The sequence below is a fragment of the Crinia signifera genome, chromosome 5 (assembly GCF_055691185.1).
Source record: "Crinia signifera chromosome 5, ASM5569118v1, whole genome shotgun sequence".
Lineage (NCBI taxonomy): Eukaryota > Metazoa > Chordata > Amphibia > Anura > Myobatrachidae > Crinia > Crinia signifera.
In genome coordinates, this window is record NC_139221.1 from 345,400 (window position 1) to 369,994 (window position 24,595).

The 24,595-nt window shown below is 54.6% G+C and overlaps 1 protein-coding gene across 1 annotated transcript in view; it reads right to left on the bottom strand.

Annotated features, from left to right (window-relative positions):
• The window catches only part of LOC146079839 (uncharacterized), a 285,668-nt gene extending 271,096 nt beyond the window's left edge, over positions 1–14,572 (bottom strand). The window contains exons 1-3 of the mRNA XM_083186476.1: positions 14,487–14,572; positions 12,434–12,490; positions 6,618–6,724 (exon numbers count right to left, since the gene is read on the bottom strand). Of these exons, the coding sequence (XP_083042602.1) occupies positions 6,618–6,724; positions 12,434–12,457 (131 nt within the window). The 5' untranslated portion in view covers positions 12,458–12,490; positions 14,487–14,572. The remainder of the gene's footprint in view (positions 1–6,617; positions 6,725–12,433; positions 12,491–14,486) is intronic.
• Positions 14,573–24,595: the final 10,023 nt, after the last annotated feature.

Below are 24,595 nucleotides of genomic sequence, written 5' to 3' on the forward strand. Positions count from 1 at the left end.
CAGTGCTGTGAGGCAGTAATGTAACCATTACACCGTCTGTACTGCCTCGTATATATAACACATGGTGGGGATAGAACCCATGACCTCAGCGCTGTGAGGCAGTAATGCTAACCATTACACCGTCCGTACTGCCCCGTATATATAACACATGGTGGGGATAGAACCCATGACCTCAGCGCTGTGAGGCAGTAATGTAACCATTACACCATCCGTACTGCCCCGTATATATAACACATGGTGGGGATAGAACCCATGACCTCAGCGCTGTGAGGCAGTAATATAACCATTACACCATCCATACTGCCCCGTATATATAACACATGGTGGGGATAGAACCCATGACGTCAGTGCTGTGAGGCAGTAATGTAACCATTACACCGTCCGTACTGCCCCGTATATATAACACATGGTGGGGATAGAACCCATGACCTCAGTGCTGTGAGGCAGTAATGCTCACCATTACACCATCCGTACTGCCCCGTATATATAACACATGGTGGGGATAGAACCCATGACCTCAGTGCTGTGAGGTGGTAATGCTAACCATTACACCATCCGTACTGCCCCGTATATATAACACATGGTGGGGATAGAACCCATGACGTCAGTGCTGTGAGGCAGTAATGTAACCATTACACCATCCGTACTGCCCTGTATATATAACACATGGTGGGGATAGAACCCATGACGTCAGTGCTGTGAGGCAGTAATGTAACCATTACACCGTCCGTACTGCCCTGTATATATAACACATGGTGGGGATAAAACCCATGATCTCAGTGCTGTGAGGCAGTAATGCTAACCATTACACCATCTGTACTGCCCCGTATATATAACACATGGTGGGGATAGAACCCATGACCTCAGCGCTGTGAGGCAGTAATGTAACCATTACACCATCCGTACTGCCCCGTATATATAACACATGGTGGGGATAGAACCCATGACGTCAGTGCTGTGAGGCAGTAATGTAACCATTACACCATCCGTACTGCCCTGTATATATAACACATGGTGGGGATAGAACCCATGACGTCAGTGCTGTGAGGCAGTAATGTAACCATTACACCGTACGTACTGCCCCGTATATATAACACATGGTGGGGATAGTACCCATGACCTCAGCGCTGTGAGGCAGTAATACTAACCATTACACCGTCCGTACTGCCCTGTATATATAACACATGGTGGGGATAGAACCCATGACGTCAGTGCTGTGAGGCAGTAATGTAACCATTACACCATCCGTACTGCCCTGTATATATAACACATGGTGGGGATAGAACCCATGACGTCAGTGCTGTGAGGCAGTAATGTAACCATTACACCGTACGTACTGCCCCGTATATATAACACATGGTGGGGATAGAACCCATGACGTCAGTGCTGTGAGGCAGTAATGTAACCATTACACTGTCCGTACTGCCCCGTATATATAACTCATGGTGGGGATAGAACCCATGACCTCAGTGCTGTGAGGTAGTAATGTAACCATTACACCATCCGTACTGCCCTGTATATATAACACATGGTGGAAATAGAACCCATGACCTCAGTGCTGTGAGGCAGTAATGTAACCATTACACCATCCGTACTGCCCTGTATATATAACACATGGTGGAAATAGAACCCATGACCTCAGTGCTGTGAGGCAGTAATGTAACCATTACACCATCCGTACTGCCCGTATATATAACACATGGTGGGGATAGAACCCATGACTGCAGTGCTGTGAGGCAGTAATGTAACCATTACACCATCCGTACTGCCCCGTATATATAACACATGGTGGGGATAGAACCCATGACCTCAGCGCTGTGAGGCAGTAATGCTAACCATTACACCGTCCGTACTGCCCCGTATATATAACACATGGTGGGGATAGAACCCATGACCTCAGCGCTGTAAGGCAGTAATGTAACCATTACACCGTCCGTACTGCCCCGTATATATAACACATGGTGGGGATAGAACCCATGACCTCAGCGCTGTGAGGCAGTAATGTAACCATTACACCATCCGTACTGCCCTGTATATATAACACATGGTGGGGATAGAACCCATGACCTCAGGGCTGTGAGGCGGTAATGCTAACCATTACACCGTCCGTACTGCCCCGTATATATAACACATGGTGGGGATAGAACCCATGACCTCAGTGCTGTGAGGCAGTAATGTAACCATTACACCGTCTGTACTGCCCCGTATATATAACACATGGTGGGGATAGAACCCATGACCTCAGCGCTGTGAGGCAGTAATGTAACCATTACACCGTCCATACTGCCCCGTATATATAACACATGGTGGGGATAGAACCCATGACGTCAGTGCTGTGAGGCAGTAATGTAACCATTACACCATCCGTACTGCCCTGTATATATAACACATGGTGGGGATAGAACCCATGACCTCAGTGCTGTGAGGCAGTAATGTAACCATTACACCATCCGTACTGCCCCGTATATATAACACATGGTGGGGATAGAACCCATGACGTCAGTGCTGTGAGGCAGTAATGTAACCATTACACCATCCGTACTGCCCTGTATATATAACACATGGTGGGGATAGAACCCATGACCTCAGCGCTGTGAGGCAGTAATGTAACCATTACACCATCCGTACTGCCCCGTATATATAACACATGGTGGGGATAGAACCCATGACGTCAGTGCTGTGAGGCAGTAATGTAACCATTACACCATCCGTACTGCCCTGTATATATAACACATGGTGGGGATAGAACCCATGACCTCAGTGCTGTGAGGCAGTAATATAACCATTACACCATCCGTACTGCCCCGTATATATAACACATGGTAGGGATAGAACCCATGACCTCAGTGCTGTGAGGCAGTAATGTAACCATTACACCGTCCGTACTGCCCTGTATATATAGCACATGGTGGGGATAGAACCCATGACGTCAGTGCTGTGAGGCAGTGGTGGGAAGAGAACCCACGTCAATGCTGTGAGGCAGTAATACTAACCATTACACCGTCTGTGCTGCCCCAAATGTGCAATGGCATTATAGTGTGTGACAATGACCCTTATTCTGGTCGTCTCGCAAGGTGCATGTGCAGGTTTGGCTAGCCGTGTACGCTCGTGACCTTACGAGTAGAAATGGGCGTAATGTGGGCATATTGATGGGAGTGGCCACAAAACTGGGCGGTAACCAGGGCGTACACTGGAGTGGTGGCTACATGTGCAGGGCGGTGGCTTCGCCCCACTGTGCGTGGTCTGATCAAGCTCAAAATCACTTGCTCCGTAAAAGTAAGTCTCCCGCCTCGCAGGCCTGTCGCACTTTTCCAGTTCAGCCATTTACACCCCTCTGCATTCTTATCTGCTATTATGTGCCAATTCCAAATCTGCAACCTTAACACACAATGCGCCTGTCATGTGGGACAATAGTACACACAAGTCGACATGTGTCAACTCTCATACTTGCATGCAAACAAAACATCATCACATTACACACATCTGTCCTCTCATGTATTGAAAAACCACTGCTGTGTTTGGGAACACACGAAAGACACATGTAATAAGGGTGGAGGCCCCCATGCAAAGGACAATTCCACGCCAGAAAAAACAAACTCCATCCCGCGAACACCAGCGGTGTAAAAAAGCTGCGGCTGAACAGAAGCGTAAACTGAGAAGCCGACAGCAGGACGGAGGAGGACGGAGTGTGAGCCAGGAACTGACAGCCAGACGGAACATCCAAGAGGACGGGTAAGTAGGAGGTAGTGAGTGAGAAGCGAGGCAGAGAGTCAGAACGCAGGAGGCGACCAGGCGGCGCGTCTGACATCCCTGTAACTCGCAGTCACCACTTACAGCCGAGGTACTGCATGCTGTGTCTCCACACGCGTGCAGCAGACAATCGGCCGGTGACAAGGGACATCTGGCACACCTTTGCATGCACCATTCACCCCTCTTCCGAAAACCACTTACCATCAACTGCAATATTACTAAAGAGGTACCTGAAGACACCAAGTGGATCTGAGTTAGCGGGACGCTGCGTTCATTTAGAAAATCTGAGACCGTACATAAAAGACTCGATCTCATACTCCCTCTTCCCTCCCCTTACCCCCACCCCCCACACACAATATTTGGGAATTTCCTTTTTCTGGCATTTCGATTGGACCCAATTACCATATCCAATAGAGCATACACAGAACCCGATCAGATCAGACCGTGCGTCTGGGACATTGGGGGTTGGATGTGCATTAGAGACACTTTGTAATATTTCTTATGAACACTTGTGAATTACTGGTAGCCACATAGGTACCAGGAGTTATTGAGAATATATTCACTCGTATGTATGTTATATGTAAATTTATGCTTTTTCAAAGTTTAATAAGTAAAATATGTTTTGAAATCAACCATTGTATTATTAACACCAGATCCCACAAAATATAACATATAGGCTGGGCGCAGCACTAAAAACCCATCACTATTAGGCCGGCTTGTCCGAAGGACAAGTCGGACCTAATCTACTGACAACTACTGGCACTTGATGTGCCGAGTTTTGCATGTGATAAATTGCAAGCGCAGAGCCAGGCAGGGGACGCAGAGGCAGTTTACTCACTGGGCGGCGAGGGGACCAGATTGCCGGGTAGCATATGGGAAGCCGGGCAGGACCGGGTGTACATAGAAAAAAAACACACAGAAATGAATGGACAGCCAGTGATTGGCTGAGAGCTCTATGACAGAGAGCTCTCAGCCAATCACTGACCAGCCATTCATTTCTATGTGCACCCGCTGCTGTCTGGCTTCCCCCACGCTACAGGGTCTCTGGTACCCATCGCTGCGTTCACCGCCTGGACCACTGCCTCTCCTGCCCGGCTCCCTGCTTGTGGCGATCACCACCCAGGTCAGTGCGTCCACTGCTTCTTCTGCCCAGCTCCTTGCTACAGCCCGCCCCACTCAGCTCCCTGCTTCCCATACGCCGCGTCCCCTGCCCGCCTCCAGGCTGCACACAAGATTTACCTCCGACCTCATGCGCATCGGGTCGGATGGGATGTCTGCACATACGATTTAGGCCGATTTCACTGCCCGATCCATCCGAATCGGGTGAAATAGGGCCCAAATCGCACAGTGTATGGGGGCCTTTAGTTTGTAGTGTAATTGGGGAAGGCAATTCGTTAATGGAATCGAATAAACAGCATAATGAGAGACTAATTGGTTAATGGGCTGAAAATTACTTCCGAGCGAATTTGTGCTGTGGCGTGAGAAACACTCGCAGAGCCTGTTCGCTCAGTCGCCCACTCGCCCGCCCGCTGGATGTCCGAGCGGACAGGCTGGTATCCGTGTAAACGCGTTAGCACGCCCCCTTTGTGTTTAGATTCGAACTGCTACGTGCGAATGTGTGTCCGAACGAGTCAACCAGAATAATGGCCAATGTGTAATGAGCATTACGGGGTGTGGCATAATGTCCAGAGGGCATTATGGTATGCTACATAATATGTAATGGGCACTACGATGAACGGCATAAGGTGTTTAAGGGGTGTTACGGTCTACCTGGTGCAATGTGTATAAGTGGAACTGCTGTGTGGTGTAATGTGAATAACGGACACCACTGTGTGATGTAATGTGAATTAGTTTTATTATTATTTCCATGCCCCTTCCCATGAAGCCATGCTCCTAAATTTTTGGCATGCCAATGGCGTGCACTATCCAAATTTTGTGTGTATGTGTGGTGTGTGTGGGGGGGGGGTTCCAATTCCCTTTCTGGCAGAGGGCACCAGAATTAGGGATGCCAATCCCGGGGCATTTTTTCAATCCCGGGAATCAGGATTGAAAAATGCTCAATCCCGGGATTGGCATCTCTAATCAGTTTAGGCCAAATAACACGCTAAAAAGTCGCCCCGCACATTCATTTACTTACACCGGTGGCCGGGAGCAGGGCAGACATTCTGAAGACAGGAACGGGAGGCAACGGCGGCGGTAACAGCAGCAGCAGAGCCGCCCGGAGGGCGGGCGGCCGACGCTGCCAGGTCCGGTCCAGGTCAGAGATGATTCTGGAGCGGGTATAGGCAGTCCGACCTGCGCAGCGTGATGGTCAGAAGTCACGCTACGCAGGTCAGACTGCTCATACCCGCTCCAGGCTGCAGTTTGGGGATCAGGAACTCCTGGGTAGCGTCTGAGCACTCGCTTAGACGCTGCCCGGCATTAGATATGCGCATGCGCATATAATCCCGAAATCCCGGGATTGGAAGATCCAATCCCGGGATTCAAATCCCGGCGTTTTTTAGGCCAAATCCCGGGATCCCGCCGATCCCGATCCTGGGATTGGCCACCCTAACCAGAATGTCTAGTTCCAGCAGTAAAGGCCCTTCTCCCACCCTCAGTCTGCGTGTTCTCCAGTATAAAGAATCCTACTATTGTGGGGTATATGGGGTGGTACACTACACTTAAGGACACACACCCTTTTCCAGAGTGCACGCGCCTTTGGCATGTGCATAATTCGAGCCTTCACTTTTACATACCCCCACTTCGACCACTGCCTATAAGGCGGGTTCCAGAAATTTTCCAGGCTGGTTTCCCAAACCTAATCCGCCCCCTGGCTATTTCTCAGGTTGTGATAAGACGTGGTGCAGCAGCATTATTGGACTTACCACTCTGCAGCATCCTGAACCATGAAGCACCCTGCTCTGACGGCAGCCTGCACCTGGGACTCGTCGAAGCCCATCTCATACAGAGCCAGAAACAGCTGCCCAATAGTCTGTGGAAGAGGGAACAATGTCACTAACTTGCTGCATCACCCCCTCCCGTCACCTGCTGACCTCCGTGCCACCACCCCTCCCGTCACCTGCTGACCTCCGTGCCACCACCCCTCCCGTCACCTGCTGACCTCCGTGCCACCACCCCTCCCATCACCTGCTGACCTCCGTGCCACCACCCCTCCCCTCACCTGCTGACCTCCGTGCCACCACCCCTCCCGTCACCTGCTGACCATACGTGCCACCACCCCTCCCATCACCTGCTGACCTCCGTGCCACCACCCCTCCCCTCACCTGCTGACCTCCGTGCCACCACCCCTCCCGTCACCTGCTGACCTCCGTGACATCACCCCTCCCGTCACCTGCTGACCTCCATGCCACCACCCCTCCCGTCACCTGCTGACCTCCGTGCCACCACCCCTCCCGTCACCTGCTGACCATACGTGCCACCACCCCTCCCTTCACCTGCTGACCTCCGTGACATCACCCCTCCCGTCACCTGCTGACCTCCGTGCCACCACCCCTCCCGTCACCTGCTGACCTCCGTGACATCACCCCTCCCGTCACCTGCTGACCTCCGTGCCACCACCCCTCCCGTCACCTGCTGACCTCCGTGCCACCACCCCTCCCGTCACCTGCTGACCTCCGTGACATCACCCCTCCCGTCACCTGCTGACCTCCGTGCCACCACCCCTCCCGTCACCTGCTGACCTCCGTGCCACCACCCTCCCGTCACCTGCTGACCTCCGTGCCACCACCCCTCCCGTCACCTGCTGACCTCCGCGCCACCACCCCTCCCGTCACCTGCTGACCTCCATGCCACCACCCCTCCCGTCACCTGCTGACCATACGTGCCACCACCCCTCCCGTCACCTGCTGACCATACGTGCCACCACCCCTCCCTTCACCTGCTGACCTCCGTGCCACCACCCCTCCGTCACCTGCTGACCTCCGTGCCACCACCCCTCCCGTCACCTGCTGACCTCCGTGCCACCACCCCTCCCGTCACCTGCTGACCTCCGTGCCACCACCCCTCCCGTCACCTGCTGACCTCCGTGCCACCACCCCTCCCATCACATGCTGACCTCCGTGACATCACCCCTCCCATCACATGCTGACCTCCGTGCCACCACCCCTCCCGTCACCTGCTGACCTCCGTGCCACCACCCCTCCCGTCACCTGCTGACCTCCGTGCCACCACCCCTCCCGTCACCTGCTGACCTCCGTGCCACCACCCCTCCCGTCACCTGCTGACCTCCGTGCCACCACCCCTCCCGTCACCTGCTGACCTCCGTGCCACCACCCCTCCCGTCACCTGCTGACCTCCGTGCCACCACCCCTCCCATCACCTGCTGACCTCCGTGCCACCACCCCTCCCGTCACCTGCTGACCTCCGTGCCACCACCCCTCCCATCACCTGCTGACCTCCGTGCCACCACCCCTCCCGTCACCACCTGACCTCCGTGCCACCACCCCTCCCGTCACCTGCTGACCTCCGTGCCACCACCCCTCCCGTCACCTGCTGACCTCCGTGCCACCACCCCTCCCGTCACCTGCTGACCTCCGTGCCACCACCCCTCCCGTCACCTGCTGACCTCCGTGCCACCACCCCTCCCGTCACCTTCTGACCTCCGTGACATCACCCCTCCCATCACATGCTGACCTCCGTGACATCACCCCTCCCATCACATGCTGACCTCCGTGCCACCACCCCTCCCGTCACCTGCTGACCTCCGTGCCACCACCCCTCCCGTCACCTGCTGACCTCCGTGCCACCAGCCCTCCCGTTACCTTCTGACCTCCGTGACATCACCCCTCCCCTCAATTGCTGACCTCCGTGCCACCACCCTTTCCCTCACTTGCTGACCTCCGTGATATTACCCCTCCTCTCACTTGCTGACCTCCGTGCCACCACACCTCCCCTCAATTGCTGACCTCCGTGCCACCACCCCTTCCCTCACTTGCTGACCTCCGTGATATTACCCCTCCTCTCACTTGCTGACCTCCGTGACATCACCCCTCCCCTCACTTGCTGACCTCCGTGCCACCACCCCTCCCATCACCTACTGACCACCGTGCCATCACCCCTCCAGTCACCTACTGATCTATGTGCCACCACCCATCCCGTCACTTGCTGGCCTGCATGGCACCACCCCTCCTGACACTTGCTGGCCTCCATGGCACCACCCCTCCTGCCACTACATTAAACCACCTCCCACTGTGGTCACTTCCTGACACCTGTGTGAGCAAGTCCACACCAAATTGCCCCACCACTGCCACTTACTGACATGTGTCTGCACTCCCCCCCCCCAATAATTGCCACTTACTGACATGTGACTGTACCCCCCCAATAACTGTCTGGCACCTGTGTGAGCAACTACAAAACTAACTACCACTTTCTGACATGTGTCTGTACCCCCCAATACCTGGCACCTGTGTGAGCAACTACACAACTAACTTCCACTTACTGACATGTGTCTGCACCCCCCCCCAATAACTGGCACCTGTGTGAGCGACTATGCACCAAACTGCCACTTACTGACGTGTCTGTACCCACCCAATAACTGGAACCTGTGAGTGACTACACCAAAAACTGCCACTTACTGACATGTGTCTGTACCCCCCAATATCTGGCACCTGTGTGAGGGACTACACACCTAACTGCCACTTACTGACATGTGTCTGTAGCCCCCCTAATAACTGGCATCTGTGTGAGCAGCTACACACCAAACTGCCATTCATTGACATGTGTCTGCACCCCCCCCCCCCAATAACTGGCACCTGTGCGAGCATGTGTCTGGCACCTGAACTGACATGTGTCTGCACCTCCCCCCCCCCAATAACTGGCACCTGTGCGAGCATGTGTCTGGCACCTGAACTGACATGTGTCTGTAGCCCCCCCCCCCCAATAACTGGCACCTGTGCGAGCATGTGTCTGGCACCTGAACTGACATGTGTCTGTAGCCCCCCCCCCCCCCAATAACTGGCACCTGAACTGACATGTGTCTGTAGCCCCCCCCCCCCCAATAACTGGCACCTGTGTGAGCGACTACACACCAAACTGCCACGTGTCTGTGCCACAGTCACCATATCTCCCCACCTACCAGTACTGACACCTGTACCATCTCTCTCCACCTACCAGTACTGACACCTGTACCATCTCTCTCCACCTACCAGTACTGACACCTGTACCATCTCTCTCCACCTACCAGTACTGACACCTGTACCATCTCTCTCCACCTACCAGTACTGACACCTGTACCATCTCTCTCCACCTACCAGTACTGACACCTGTACCATATCTCTCCACCTACCAGTACCGACACCTGTACCATATCTCTCCACCTACCAGTACCGACACCTGTACCATATCTCTCCACCTACCAGTACCGACACCTGTATCATATCTCTCCACCTACCAGTACCGACACCTGTACCATATCTCTCCAACTACCATTACTGACACCTGTACCATATCTCTCCACCTACCATTACTGACACCTGTACAATATCTCTCCACCTACCATTACTGACACCTGTACAATATCTCTCCACCTACCATTACTGACACCTGTACAATATCTCTCCACCTACCAGTACCGACACCTGTACCATATCTCTCCACCTACCAGTACCGACACCTGTACCATCTCTCTCCACCTACCAGTACCGACACCTGTACCATATCTCTCCACCTACCAGTACCGACACCTGTACCATATCTCTCCACCTACCAGTACCGACACCTGTACCATATCTCTCCACCTACCAGTACCGACACCTGTATCATATCTCTCCACCTACCAGTACCGACACCTGTATCATATCTCTCCACCTACCAGTACCGACACCTGTATCATATCTCTCCACCTACCAGTACCGACACCTGTACCATATCTCTCCACCTACCAGTACCGACACCTGTACCATATCTCTCCACCTACCAGTACCGACACCTGTACCATATCTCTCCACCTACCAGTACCGACACCTGTACCATCTCTCTCCACCTACCAGTACCGACACCTGTACCATCTCTCTCCACCTACCAGTACCGACACCTGTACCATATCTCTCCACCTACCAGTACCGACACCTGTACCATCTCTCTCCACCTACCAGTACCGACACCTGTACCATATCTCTCCACCTACCAGTACCGACACCTGTACCATATCTCTCCACCTACCAGTACCGACACCTGTACCATATCTCTCCACCTACCAGTACCGACACCTGTACCATATCTCTCCACCTACCAGTACCGACACCTGTACCATATCTCTCCACCTACCAGTACCGACACCTGTACCATATCTCTCCACCTACCAGTACCGACACCTGTACCATATCTCTCCACCTACCAGTACCGACACCTGTACCATATCTCTCCACCTACCAGTACCGACACCTGTACCATATCTCTCCACCTACCAGTACCGACACCTGTACCATATCTCTCCACCTACCAGTACCGACACCTGTGCCATATCTCTCCACCTACCAGTACCGACACCTGTACCATATCTCTCCACCTACCAGTACCGACACCTGTACCATATCTCTCCACCTACCAGTACTGACACCTGTACCATCTCTCTCCACCTACCAGTACCGACACCTGTACCATATCTCTCCACCTACCAGTACTGACACCTGTGCCATCTCTCTCCACCTACCAGTACAGACACCTGTACCATATCTCTCCACCTACCAAACCATTACTGACACCTGTACCATAACTCTCCACCTACCAGTACTGACACCTGTACCATATCTCTCACCCACCAGTACTGACACCTGTACCATAACTCTCCACCTACCAGTACTGACACCTGTGCCATATCTCTCCACCTACCATTGCTGACACCTGTACCATATCTCTCCACCTACCAGTACCGACACCTGTACCATATCACTCCACCTACCATTACCGACACCTGTACCATATCTCTCCACCTAACAGTACCGTCACCTGTGCCATATCTCTCCACCTACCATTACTGACACCTGTGCCATATCTCTCCACCTACCAGTACCGTCACCTGTGCCATATCTCTCCACCTACCAGTACCGTCACCTGTGCCATATCTCTCACCTACCAGTACCGTCACCTGTGCCATATCTCTCCACCTACCAGTACCGTCACCTGTGCCATATCTCTCCACCTACCATTGCTGACACCTGTGCCATATCTCTCCACCTACCATTATGGACTCCTGTAAATGTAAGAAGGTGAGTGTCTACCACATACTACAGACACCTGTATGGGTAGATGAGACCACACCACAACACCCCACCCACTATATCATCCAATCCACTGTAACTGACACCTGTGTCCACAGGAGAGTCACAACCACCAGTGTGATCAGGAGAGTCACAACCACCAGTGTGATCAGGAGAGTCTGCACCATATGGCCAAATCATCAGAAACTGTCATGTACGGAGACCAAGGTGAAGAGTCTCCAAGGCAAGATAAGACTGGAGAATGACATACTGTAGATAGCCAATCACAGTGACTTGTACATCGTATGCTCAGTCTGTCACACAAATAGGGATCCATCGTTATATGGGAAGGGGGTTCCCTGTCTGCAATAATCGGATGGACTCATCACCTATTATTAACAGAAGGCCTGATGTACATCCAGGGGCAACTAACATTAGTTCTGTGTAAAGATAGGGACATCACTATCGAGTCCCCACTGTCTCACCCCACGTTCTGCAGATGCTTCCATCGCGCACTCAGGAGATGCACCGTGGGTCACTCTCTGAAAAAAGAGATCTCCCAGTCTCTACTTCCAGATGTCTCTTAGTCTAGAGCATACACTCTCACATACTCACCCCCGTATCCACATTCAGGGATAAATAAATGTATCTCTTGTCTCTCACACTCCGCAGTCTCTCTATATACCCAGCTGTCTCTAACACACTGCAGTCTCTCTATATACCCAGCTGTCTCTCACACACTGCAGTCTCTCTATATACCCAGCTGTCTCTCACACTCCGCAGTCTCTCTATATACCCAGCTGTCTCTCACACTCCGCAGTCTCTCTATATACCCAGCTGTCTCTCACACTCCGCAGTCTCTCTATATACCCAGCTGTCTCTCAAACTCTGCAGTCTCTCTATATACCCAGCTGTCTCTCACACTCCGCAGTCTCTCTATACCCAGCTGTCTCTCATACTCTGCAGTCTCTATATACCCAGCTGTCTCTCACACTCTGCAGTCTCTATATACCCAGCTGTCTCTCACACTCTGCAGTCTCTCTATATACCCAGCTGTCTCTCACACTCTGCAGTCTCTCTATATACCCACCTGTCTCTCACACTCTGCAGTCTCTATATACCCAGCTGTCTCTCACACTCTGCAGTCTCTATATACCCAGCTGTCTCTCACTATCTGCAGTCTCTATATACCCAGCTGTCTCTCACTATCTGCAGTCTCTCTATATACCCAGCTGTCTCTCACACACTGCAGTCTCCCTATATACCCAGCTGTCTCTCACACACTGCAGTCTCTCTATATACCCAGCTGTCTCTCACACACTGCAGTCTCTCTATATACCCAGCTGTCTCTCACACTCTGCAGTCTCTATATACCCAGCTGTCTCTCACACTCTGCAGTCTCTATATACCCAGCTGTCTCTCACACTCTGCAGTCTCTATATACCCAGCTGTCTCTCACTATCTGCAGTCTCTATATACCCAGCTGTCTCTCACTATCTGCAGTCTCTCTATATACCCAGCTGTCTCTCACACACTGCAGTCTCTCTATATACCCAGCTGTCTCTCACACACTGCAGTCTCCCTATATACCCAGCTGTCTCTCACACACTGCAGTCTCTCTATATACCCAGCTGTCTCTCACACACTGCAGTCTCTCTATATACCCAGCTGTCTCTCACACTCTGCAGTCTCTATATACCCAGCTGTCTCTCACACTCTGCAGTCTCTATATACCCAGCTGTCTCTCACACTCTGCAGTCTCTATATACCCAGCTGTCTCTCACTATCTGCAGTCTCTATATACCCAGCTGTCTCTCACTATCTGCAGTCTCTATATACCCAGCTGTCTCTCACTATCTGCAGTCTCTCTATATACCCAGCTGTCTCTCACACACTGCAGTCTCTCTATATACCCAGCTGTCTCTCACACTCTGCAGTCTCTCTATATACCCAGCTGTCTCTCACACACTGCAGTCTCTCTATATACCCAGCTGTCTCTCACACACTGCAGTCTCTCTATATACCCAGCTGTCTCTCACACACTGCAGTCTCTCTATATACCCAGCTGTCTCTCACACTCTGCAGTCTCTATATACCCAGCTGTCTCTCACACACTGCAGTCTCTCTATATACCCAGCTGTCTCTCACACACTGCAGTCTCTCTATATACCCAGCTGTCTCTCACTCTCTGCAGTCTCTCTATATACCCAGCTGTCTCTCACACACTGCAGTCTCTCTATATACCCAGCTGTCTCTCACACACTGCAGTCTCTCTATATACCCAGCTGTCTCTCACACACTGCAGTCTCTATATATACCCAGCTGTCTCTCACACACTGCAGTCTCTCTATATACCCAGCTGTCTCTCACACACTGCAGTCTCTCTATATACCCACCTGTCTCTCACACACTGCAGTCTCTCTATATACCCAGCTGTCTCTCACACACTGCAGTCTCTCTATATACCCAGCTGTCTCTCACACACTGCAGTCTCTATATAACCAGCTGTCTCTCACACTCTGCAGTCTCTCTATATACCCAGCTGTCTCTCACACTCTGTACTTGAAGTTTCACACTCCGCAGCAGTCTCTGATTTCCTTGTTTGTTGGTGAGTATTTTTGATCGCTGATTGGACATTCTTTGTGCCACTCACACCTTGCTATTGGCTGATTGCATGCTGCCGCTCTGTCCCCGCCCACATGTAGAGGCTGTCACGCCCCCCTGCTCGACGTCAGTGTTTATCCCGACTGCAACTGTAGAAATTCCCCATCCGGCATTGAGGGAGGGGGCAGAGCCACCCTGTGATTGGACAATCTGCTTCTGAGTGACAAGCCTAGTAATACGGAGTGGCTCGCACCCTGTGCTCAAGGAGAATTCACTAAACTTTATTGACAGCAAACATAATTCAGAGTGACACCTCCTCTCCCTGCGTAGTGCGTACCGACTACTGAGTGAGTAGGTGCATTGCCAGGTCTGTGCCAGCACTGCCAGGTCACCTAGTACAGAACATGCTATGCCCAGCTGCCCCTCACATCAGTTACCTGCATCACTGCGTGGAGACTAGCACAAACTCTGACAGTAGCTGACTGCCTCCTGCTGGACACTTTATGAATTGCAAGGGGATTTGTCCAGGTCACAGAGTAATGGCTGAATCCGGGTTCCCCTGATCAACCTGTGTGTACCCGGTAGAAGCCTCTGATAGGGCAAGGAGAGTAGCCATGTGGGAAGGGTGGAGGAGCATCTAGGGGGGTGGTGGTGCACATGGAGCAGCCATGGGGGAGGGGTGACTGTAAGGAAGGGGAGCACCTGGGGGTGTGCATATGGAGCAGCCATGGGTGAGGGTTGATGGTAAAGGAAGGGGATCACCTTGGGGGTTTGCATATGGAGCAGCCATGAGTGAGGGGTGGATGGTAAGGGAGGGGATCACCTGGGGGTCTGCATATGGAGCAGCCATGGGTGAGGGGTGGATGGTAAGGGAGGGGAGTACCTGGGGGTGTGCATATGGAGCAGCCATGGGTGAGGGGTGGTGGTAAGGGAGGGGAGCACCTGGGGGTGTGCATATGGAGCAGCCATAGGGGATGGGTGGTGGTAAGGGAGGGGAGCACCTGGGGGTGTGCATATGGAGCAGCCATGGGTGAGGGTTGATGGTAAAGGAAGGGGATCACCTTAGGGGTTTGCATATGGAGCAGCCATGGGTGAGGGGTGGTGGTAAGGGAGGGGATCACCTGGGGGTGTGCATATGGAGCAGCCATGGGTGAGGGTTGATGGTAAAGGAAGGGGATCACCTTGGGGGTTTGCATATGGAGCAGCCATGAGTGAGGGGTGGATGGTAAGGGAGGGGAGCACCTGGGGGTGTGCATATGGAGCAGCCATGGGTGAGGGCTGGTGGTAAGGGAGGGGATCACCTGGGGGTTTGCATATGGAGCAGCCATGGGTGAGGGGTGGTGGTAAGGGAGGGGAGCACCTGGGGGTGTGCATATGGAGCAGCCATAGGGGATGGGTGGTGGTAAGGAAGGGGGGGGTTTGCATATGGAGCAGCCATGAGTGAGGGGTGGATGGTAAGGGAGGGGATCACCTGGGGGTCTGCATATGGAGCAGCCATGGGTGAGGGGTGGATGGTAAGGAAGGGGATCACCTTGGGGGTTTGCATATGGAGCAGCCATGAGTGAGGGGTGGATGGTAAGGGAGGGGATCACCTGGGGGTGTGCATATGGAGCAGCCATAGGTGAGGGGTGGATGGTAAGGAAGGGGATCACCTTGGGGGTTTGCATATGGAGCAGCCATGGGTGAGGGGTGGATGGTAAGGGAGGGGATCACCTGGGGGTGTGCATATGGAGCAGCCATAGGGGATGGGTGGTGGTAAGGGAGGGGAGCACCTGGGGGTGTGCATATGGAGCAGCCATGGGTGAGGGTTGATGGTAAAGGAAGGGGATCACCTTGGGGGTTTGCATATGGAGCAGCCATGGGTGAGGGGTGGTGGTAAGGGAGGGGAGCACCTGGGGGTGTGCATATGGAGCAGCCATGGGTGAGGGGTGGTGGTAAGGGAGGGGAGCACCTGGGGGTGTGCATATGGAGCAGCCATAGGGGATGGGTGGTGGTAAGGGACGGGATCACCTGGGGGTGTGCATATGGAGCAGCCATGGGTGAGGGGTGGTGGTAAGGAAGGGGAGCACCCAGGGGTGTGCATATGGAGCAGCCATGGCTGAGGGGTGATGGTAAGGGAGGGGAGCACCTGGGGGTGTGCATATGGAGCAGCCATGGGTGAGGGGTGGTGGTAAGGCAGGGGATCACCTGGGGGTGTGCATATGGATCAGCCATGGGTGAGAGGTGGTGGTAAGGCAGGGGATCACCTGGGGGTGTGCATATGGAGCAGCCATGGGTGAGGGCTGATGGTAAGGGAGGGGAGCACCTGGGGGTGTGCATATGCATATGGAGCAGCAATGGGGGATGGGTGGTGGTAAGGGAGGGGAGCACCTGGGGGGTGTGCATATGGAGCAGCCATGGGTGAGGGGTGGTGGTAAGGAAGGGGAGCACCCAGGGGTGTGCATATGGAGCAGCCATGGCTGAGGGGTGATGGTAAGGGAGGGGAGCACCTGGGGGTGTGCATATAGAGCAGCCATGGGTGAGGGGTGGTGGTAAGGCAGGGGATCACCTGGGGGTGTGCATATGGATCAGCCATGGGTGAGAGGTGGTGGTAAGGCAGGGGATCACCTGGGGGTGTGCATATGGAGCAGCCATGGGTGAGGGCTGATGGTAAGGGAGGGGAGCACCTGGGGGTGTGCATATGCATATGGAGAAGCAATGGGGGATGGGTGGTGGTAAGGAAGGGGATCACCTTGGGGGTGTGCATATGGAGCAGCCATGGGTGAGGGGTGGTGGTAAGGAAGGGGAGCACCCAGGGGTGTGCATATGGAGCAGCCATGGCTGAGGGGTGATGGTAAGGGAGGGGAGCACCTGGGGGTGTGCATATGGAGCAGCCATGGGTGAGGGGTGGTGGTAAGGCAGGGGATCACCTGGGGGTGTGCATATGGATCAGCCATGGGTGAGAGGTGGTGGTAAGGCAGGGGATCACCTGGGGGTGTGCATATGGAGCAGCCATGGGTGAGGGCTGATGGTAAGGGAGGGGAGCACCTGGGGGTGTGCATATGCATATGGAGCAGCAATGGGGGATGGGTGGTGGTAAGGGAGGGGAGCACCTGGGGGTGTGCATATGGAGCAGCCATGGGTGAGGGCTGATGGTAAGGGAGGGGAGCACCTGGGGGTGTGCATATGCATATGGAGCAGCAATGGGGGATGGGTGGTGGGAGGGGAGCACCTGGGGATGTGCATGTGGAACAGCCATAGGGGATGGGTGGTGGTAAGGGAGGGGAGCACCTGGGGGTGTGCATATGGAGCAGCCATAGGGGATAGGTGGTGGTAAGGGAGGGGAGCACCTGGGGGTGTGCACATGGAGCAGCCATGGGTGAGGGGTGATGGTAAGGGAGGGGAGCACCTGGGGGTGTGCATATGATTATGGAGCAGCAATGGGGGATGGGTGGTGGTAAGGGAGGGGAGCACCTGGGGGTGTGCATATGGAGCAGCCATAGGGGATGGGTGGTGGTAAGGAAGGGGGGGGTTTGCATATGGAGCAGCCATGAGTGAGGGGTGGATGGTAAGGGAGGGGATCACCTGGGGGTCTGCATATGGAGCAGCCATGGGTGAGGGGTGGATGGTAAGGAAGGGGATCACCTTGGGGGTTTGCATATGGAGCAGCCATGGGTGAGGGGTGGTGGTAAGGGAGGGGATCACCTGGGGGTGTGCATATGGAGCAGCCATGGGTGAGGGTTGATGGTAAAGGAAGGGGATCACCTTGGGGGTTTGCATATGGAGCAGCCATGAGTGAGGGGTGGTGGTAAGGGAGGGGATCACCTGGGGGTGTGCATATGGAGCAGCCATGAGTGAGGGGTGGTGGTAAGGGAGGGGATCACCTGGGGGTGTGCATATGGAGCAGCCATAGGGGATGGGTGGTGGTAAGGGAGGGGAGCACCTGGGGGTGTGCATATGGAGCAGCCATGGGTGAGGGTTGATGGTAAAGGAAGGGGATCACCTTGGGGGTTTGCATATGGAGCAGCCATGGGTGAGGGGTGGTGGTAAGGGAGGGGAGCACCTGGGGGTGTGCATATGGAGCAGCCATAGGGGATGGGTGGTGGTAAGGAAGGGGATCACCTTGGGGGTTTGCATATGGAGCAGCCATGAGTGAGGGGTGGATGGTAAGGGAGGGGATCACCTGGGGGTCTGCATATGGAGCAGCCATGGGTGAGGGGTGGATGGTAAGGGAGGGGATCACCTGGGGGTGTGCATATGGAGCAGCCATAGGGGATGGGTGGTGGTAAGGGAGGGGAGCACCTGGGGGTGTGCATATGGAGCAGCCATGAGTGAGGGGTGGATGGTAAGGGAGGGGATCACCTGGGGGTTTGCATATGGAGCAGCCATGGGTGAGGGGTGGTGGTAAGGGAGGGGAGCACCTGGGGGTGTGCATATGGAGCAGCCATGGGTGAGGGGTGGTGGTAAGGGAGGGGAGCACCTGGGGGTGTGCATATGGAGCAGCCATAGGGGATGGGTGGTGGTAAGGGACGGGATCACCTGGGGGTGTGCATATGGAGCAGCCATGGGTGAGGGGTGGTGGTAAGGAAGGGGAGCACCCAGGGGTGTGCATATGGAGCAGCCATGGCTGAGGGGTGATGGTAAGGGAGGGGAGCACCTGGGGGTGTGCATATGGAGCAGCCATGGGTGAGGGGTGGTGGTAAGGCAGGGGATCACCTGGGGGTGTGCATATGGAGCAGCCATGGGTGAGGGCTGATGGTAAGGGAGGGGAGCACCTGGGGGTGTGCATATGCATATGGAGCAGCAATGGGGGATGGGTGGTGGTAAGGGAGGGGAGCACCTGGGGGTGTGCATATGGAGCAGCCATGGGTGAGGGCTGATGGTAAGGGAGGGGAGCACCTGGGGGTGTGCATATGCATATGGAGCAGCAATGGGGGATGGGTGGTGGTAAGGGAGGGGATCACCTGGGGGTGTGCATATGGAGCAGCCATGGGTGAGAGGTGGTGGTAAGGCAGGGGATCACCTGGAGGTGTGCATATGGAGCAGCCATGGGTGAGGGCTGATGGTAAGGGAGGGGAGCACCTGGGGGTGTGCATATGCATATGGAGCAGCAATGGGGGATGGGTGGTGGTAAGGGAGGGGAGCACCTGGGGGTGTGCATATGGAGCAGCCATGGGTGAGGGCTGATGGTAAGGGAGGGGAGCACCTGGGGGTGTGCATATGCATATGGAGCAGCAATGGGGGATGGGTGGTGGTAAGGGAGGGGAGCACCTGGGGATGTGCATGTGGAACAGCCATAGGGGATGGGTGGTGGTAAGGGAGGGGAGCACCTGGGGGTGTGCATATGGAGCAGCCATAGGGGATAGGTGGTGGTAAGGGAGGGGAGCACCTGGGGGTGTGCACATGGAGCAGCCATGGGTGAGGGGTGATGGTAAGGGAGGGGAGTACCTGGGGGTGTGCATATGGAACAGCCATAGGGGATGGGTGGTGGTAAGGGAGGGGAGCACCTGGGGGTGTGCATATGGAGCAGCCATGGGGGATGGGTGGTGGTAAGGGAGGGGAGCACCTGGGGTTGTGCATATGGAGCAGCCATAGGGGATGGGTGGTGGTAAGGGAGGGGAGCACCTGGGGGTGTGCATACGGAACAGCCATAGGGGATGGGTGGTGGTAAGGGAGGGGAAGGGAGCACCTTGGGGTGTGCATATGGAGCAGCCATGGGGTAGGGGTGACGGTAAGGAACGGGAGCACCTGGGGGTGTGCATATGATTATGGAGCAGCAATGGGGGATGGGTGGTGGTAAGGGAGGGGCGTACCTGGGGTTGTGCATATTAAGCAGCCATGGGGGAGGAGTGATGGTAAGGAAGGGGAGCACCTGGGGGTGTGCATATGGAGCAGCTATGGGGGAGGGGTGATGGTAAGGGAGGGGAGCACCTGGGGGTGTGCATATGCATATGGAGCAGCCATGGGGGAAGGGTGGTGGTAACGGAGGGGAGCACCTGGGGGTGTGCATATGGAGCAGCCATGGGTGAGGTGTGATGGTAAGGGAGGGTGTACCTGGATGTGCATATGATTATGGAGCAGCAATGGGGGATGGGTGGTGGTAAGGGAGAGGAGTACCTGGGGGTGTGTATATGGAACAGCCATAGGGGAGGAGTGATGGTAAGGAAGGGGAGATCCTGGGGGTGTGCATATGGAACAGCCATAGGGGATGGGTGGTGGTAAGGGAGGGGAGCACCTGGGGGTGTGCATATGGAACAGCCATAGGGGATGGGTGGTGGTAAGGGAGGGGAGCACCTGGGGGTGTGCACATGGAGCAGCCATGGGGGAGGGGTGACGGTAAGGAACGGGAGCACCTGGAGGGTGTACATATGATTATGGAGCAGCAATGGGGGATGGGTGATGGTAAGGGAGGGGAGTACCTGGGGTTGTGCATATGGAGCAGCAATGGGGGAGGAGTGATGGTAAGGAAGGGGAGCACCTGGGGTTGTGCATATGGAGCAGCCATGGGGGAGGGGTGGTGGTAAGGGAGGGGAGCACCTGGGTGTGTGCATATGGAGCAGCCATGGGGTAAAGGTGGTGGTAAGGAAGGGGAGCTCCTGGGGGTGTCTATATGGAGCAGCCATGGGGGATGGGTGGTGGTAAGGGAGGGGAGCACCTGGGGTGTCCATATGGAGCAGCCATGGGGGAGGGGTGATGGTAAGGAAGGGGAGCACCTGGGGGTGTGCATATGGAGCAGCCATGGGGGAAGGGTGGTGGTAAGGGAGGGGAGCACCTGGGGGGTGTGCATATGGGGCATCCATGGGGAAGGGGTGGTGGAAGTAAGGGAGGGGAGCACCTGGGGGTGTGCTTATGGAGCAGCCATGGGGGAGGGGTGATGGTAAGGGAGGGGAGAACCTGGGGAGTGGGGGTGTGCATATAGAACAGCCATGGGGGAGGGGTGATGGTAAGGGAGGGGAGCACCTGGGGGTGTCCATATGGAGCAGCCAAGGGGGATGGGTGGTGGTAAGGGAGGGGGGCACCTTGGGGTGTGCATATGGAGCATCCATGGGGGAGGGGTGGTGGTGGTAAGGGAGGGGAGCACCTGGGGGTCTGCATATGGAGAAGCCATGGGGGAGGGGTGGTGGTAGAGAAAGGGAGCACCTGGGGGTGTGCATATGGAGCAGCCATGGGGGAGGAGTGATGGTAAGGAAGGGGAGCACCTGGGGGTGTGCATATGGAGCAGCCATGGGGGAGGGGTGGTGGTAAGGGAGGGGAGCACCTGGGGGTGTCCATATGGAGCAGCCAAGGGGGATGGGTGGTGGTAAGGGAGGGGGGCACCTGGGGGTGTGCATATGGAGCATCCATGGGGGAGGGGTGGTGGTGGTAAGGGAGGGGAGCACCTGGGGGTCTGCATATGGAGAAGCCATGGGGGAGGGGTGGTGGTAAGGAAGGGGAGCACCTGGGGGTGTGCATATGGAGCAGCCATGGGGGAGGAGTGATGGTAAGGAAGGGGAGCACCTGGGGGTGTGCATATGGAGCAGCCATGGGGGAGGGGTGGTGGTAAGGGAGGGGAGCACCTGGGGGTGTGCATATGGAGCATCCATGGGGGAGGGGTGGTGGTGGTAAGGGAGGGGAGCACCTGGGGGTCTGCATATGGAGAAGCCATGGGGGAGGGGTGGTGGTAAGGGAGGGGAGCACCTGGGTGTGTGCATATGGAGCAGCCATGGGGTAAGGGTGGTGGTAAGGAAGGGGAGCACCTGGGGGTGTGCATATGGAGCAGCCATGGGTGAGGGGTGATGGTAAGGGAGGGGAGCACCTGGGGGTGTGCATATGGAACAGCCATAAGGGATGGGTGGTGGTAAGGGAGGGGAGCACCTGGGGGTGTGCATATGGAACGCTGTGTCTCACCGTGGCACACGGCGTCCAGCTTACAGCACATCCAGGCAGACGGAGTAGTGAGAGTGCAGCAGTGTCACCTTGGGCCTTATTCTAGTTCAGTCTTTCTGACAAAATCCTTCTTAGATGGACAAAACCATGTGCACTGCAGGTGGGGTAGATGTTACTTATGCAGAGAGAATTAGATTTTGGTGGGGTTTTACTTCAAAGTGAGATCTATATTGAAGTGTAAAAATAAAGCAGCCAGTATTTCCTCTGCCTCCGCCATGGCAGCCATCATGAATGGGTTTCTCCCTGCTGGGTAGTGCTTTTGGAAAGGAAAAAAAGACCTCTGGATCCTATAAGAAGACTCCTCCTCCATACACCAGTGTCTTTTTTTCCTTTCCGGGTAGTGCATGTGTGTGGACACCGGCTCACCTCACGCTGCAGACTGTCGCTCCCTGCAGCTGCTGTGGCTTCATGCAGGAGAGAAGGAGAGCATAAGCTCTCATTATGCCGAATGCGGGCCCCATGGGGTAGCTGTGCGGCGGCGTCCAGGGGAGCGAGGTAATAGCCATGCAGTGGAGTTGTTGCCTGCACGCGCTCCCCTGCCCCAGCTCTGTGCTAAGGGCGGGCGCCGGGTAGTGCGCGTAACGTATACTCAGGAGGAGACGCGTCATTAGGGCGCGACTTCCGGTACGCGTCATGTAGTTCAGCCGGAGCCGGCGGTTGTCAGTGTCACGCTGATCTTAGACTGGGAGCTGGACACGGTCTGCTGCCGGAGCACGCTGGCTTCTTGGGACTTGGTCAGCACGTGGCGAACTTGGCGCTAACGCTGGGGTGAGTTGTATCTGACGGCTCGTATTGTGTAATAAGTTACTGGATGGGCAGTTTTTTTATTTAGACGTGACTGTGTTTTTTAGAGAAGCGCACTACCAATTATGGAGGAAGACAGGCAGTCTGGCGTAAAAACTGGGTGAGCAGTGTGCTGGTGTAAGGGTGTCCACATGGTGTTGTTTTTTAGTAGTTCTTAGTGACTGGTTGGTGGTTGTCATTGTAGGTCTGAGTCTAGCAAGGATAAGGGGAAAAGCAAGCAGAAGAAGGCTGCGCAGAGCAAATGCGCAACATGTGACAAGACGCTGCCAGACAAACACGTGGGGGCTGTATGCGAAGGCTGTAAGGCGTCTCAGTTATTTCCCCCGGCTCAAATGGCGAGCCTGGTACAGATGTTGAAAACGGCCCTGGCTGATACGTTTGCACCTAAGGAGGATCCGGGGAAAACGCCCATTAAACGGAAAAGTTATGTGCTAAATGAGGATATAGAAGATACAGCGGGTCAGTCGACTAATGCTAATATGCTTGGGGGCGACTTAGATGATGAAGAGGAGGATGATCCAGGGCAGGATAGGTCGGACGCAGACTTTAATGCCGACATGGTTGACAACCTTCTGGTCCGGATTTATAAAGCATTAAATATTGAAGACAAGCAGGAAGATGTAAGCTTGCAGGAAATGCTTTTTAAAGATAGGAAACAGAAAAGTAAAACATTTCCCTTATCACAAACTCTGAAGGACATAATAACCGAAGAATGGAAGCAGCCAGACAAAAGAGTGGCTATTCCGGGGAAGGTTAACAAGATGTACCCTTTTGACAAGACGCAAGTACTCTCATGGGAGGAAGCACCTAAAATAGATGCTGCAGTGGCGAGGTTGTCGAAAAAAACGACATTGCCACTGGAAGAGGCCAACGCCTTTAAAGATCCAATGGATCGGAAGATCGAGTTGGGCCTAAGGAAGCAACACTTAATTTCAGGGGCCTCCCTGAAAGCAGCGTCAGCAATGGCAGTAACATCCAGAATAGTAAGAGGCTGGTGTCAGCAATTGGAAGGGGATATTCTGGATGACCTCGCAAGTTCGGAGCTGTTAAAAATTGTACAAGATGTACAGCTTGCAGTGGAGTTTGTTTGCGAAGCATCAATGGATGCGGTAAGGCTGGCGGCCAGAGCAGGGGCAGCAACAGCCGCGACAAGAAGGGCACTATGGTTAAAACCATGGGCAGCGGACGTTCAGTCCAAGAATAAACTCCTGTCCATGCCGTTCCAAGGGGACTATTTGTTTGGTAAACAATTGGACGAACTAGTGGCTAAGATATCAGGTGGGAAGTCTGTCTGGCTTCCTCAGGATAAGGGAGGCAGAAGAGTACCTCCAGCC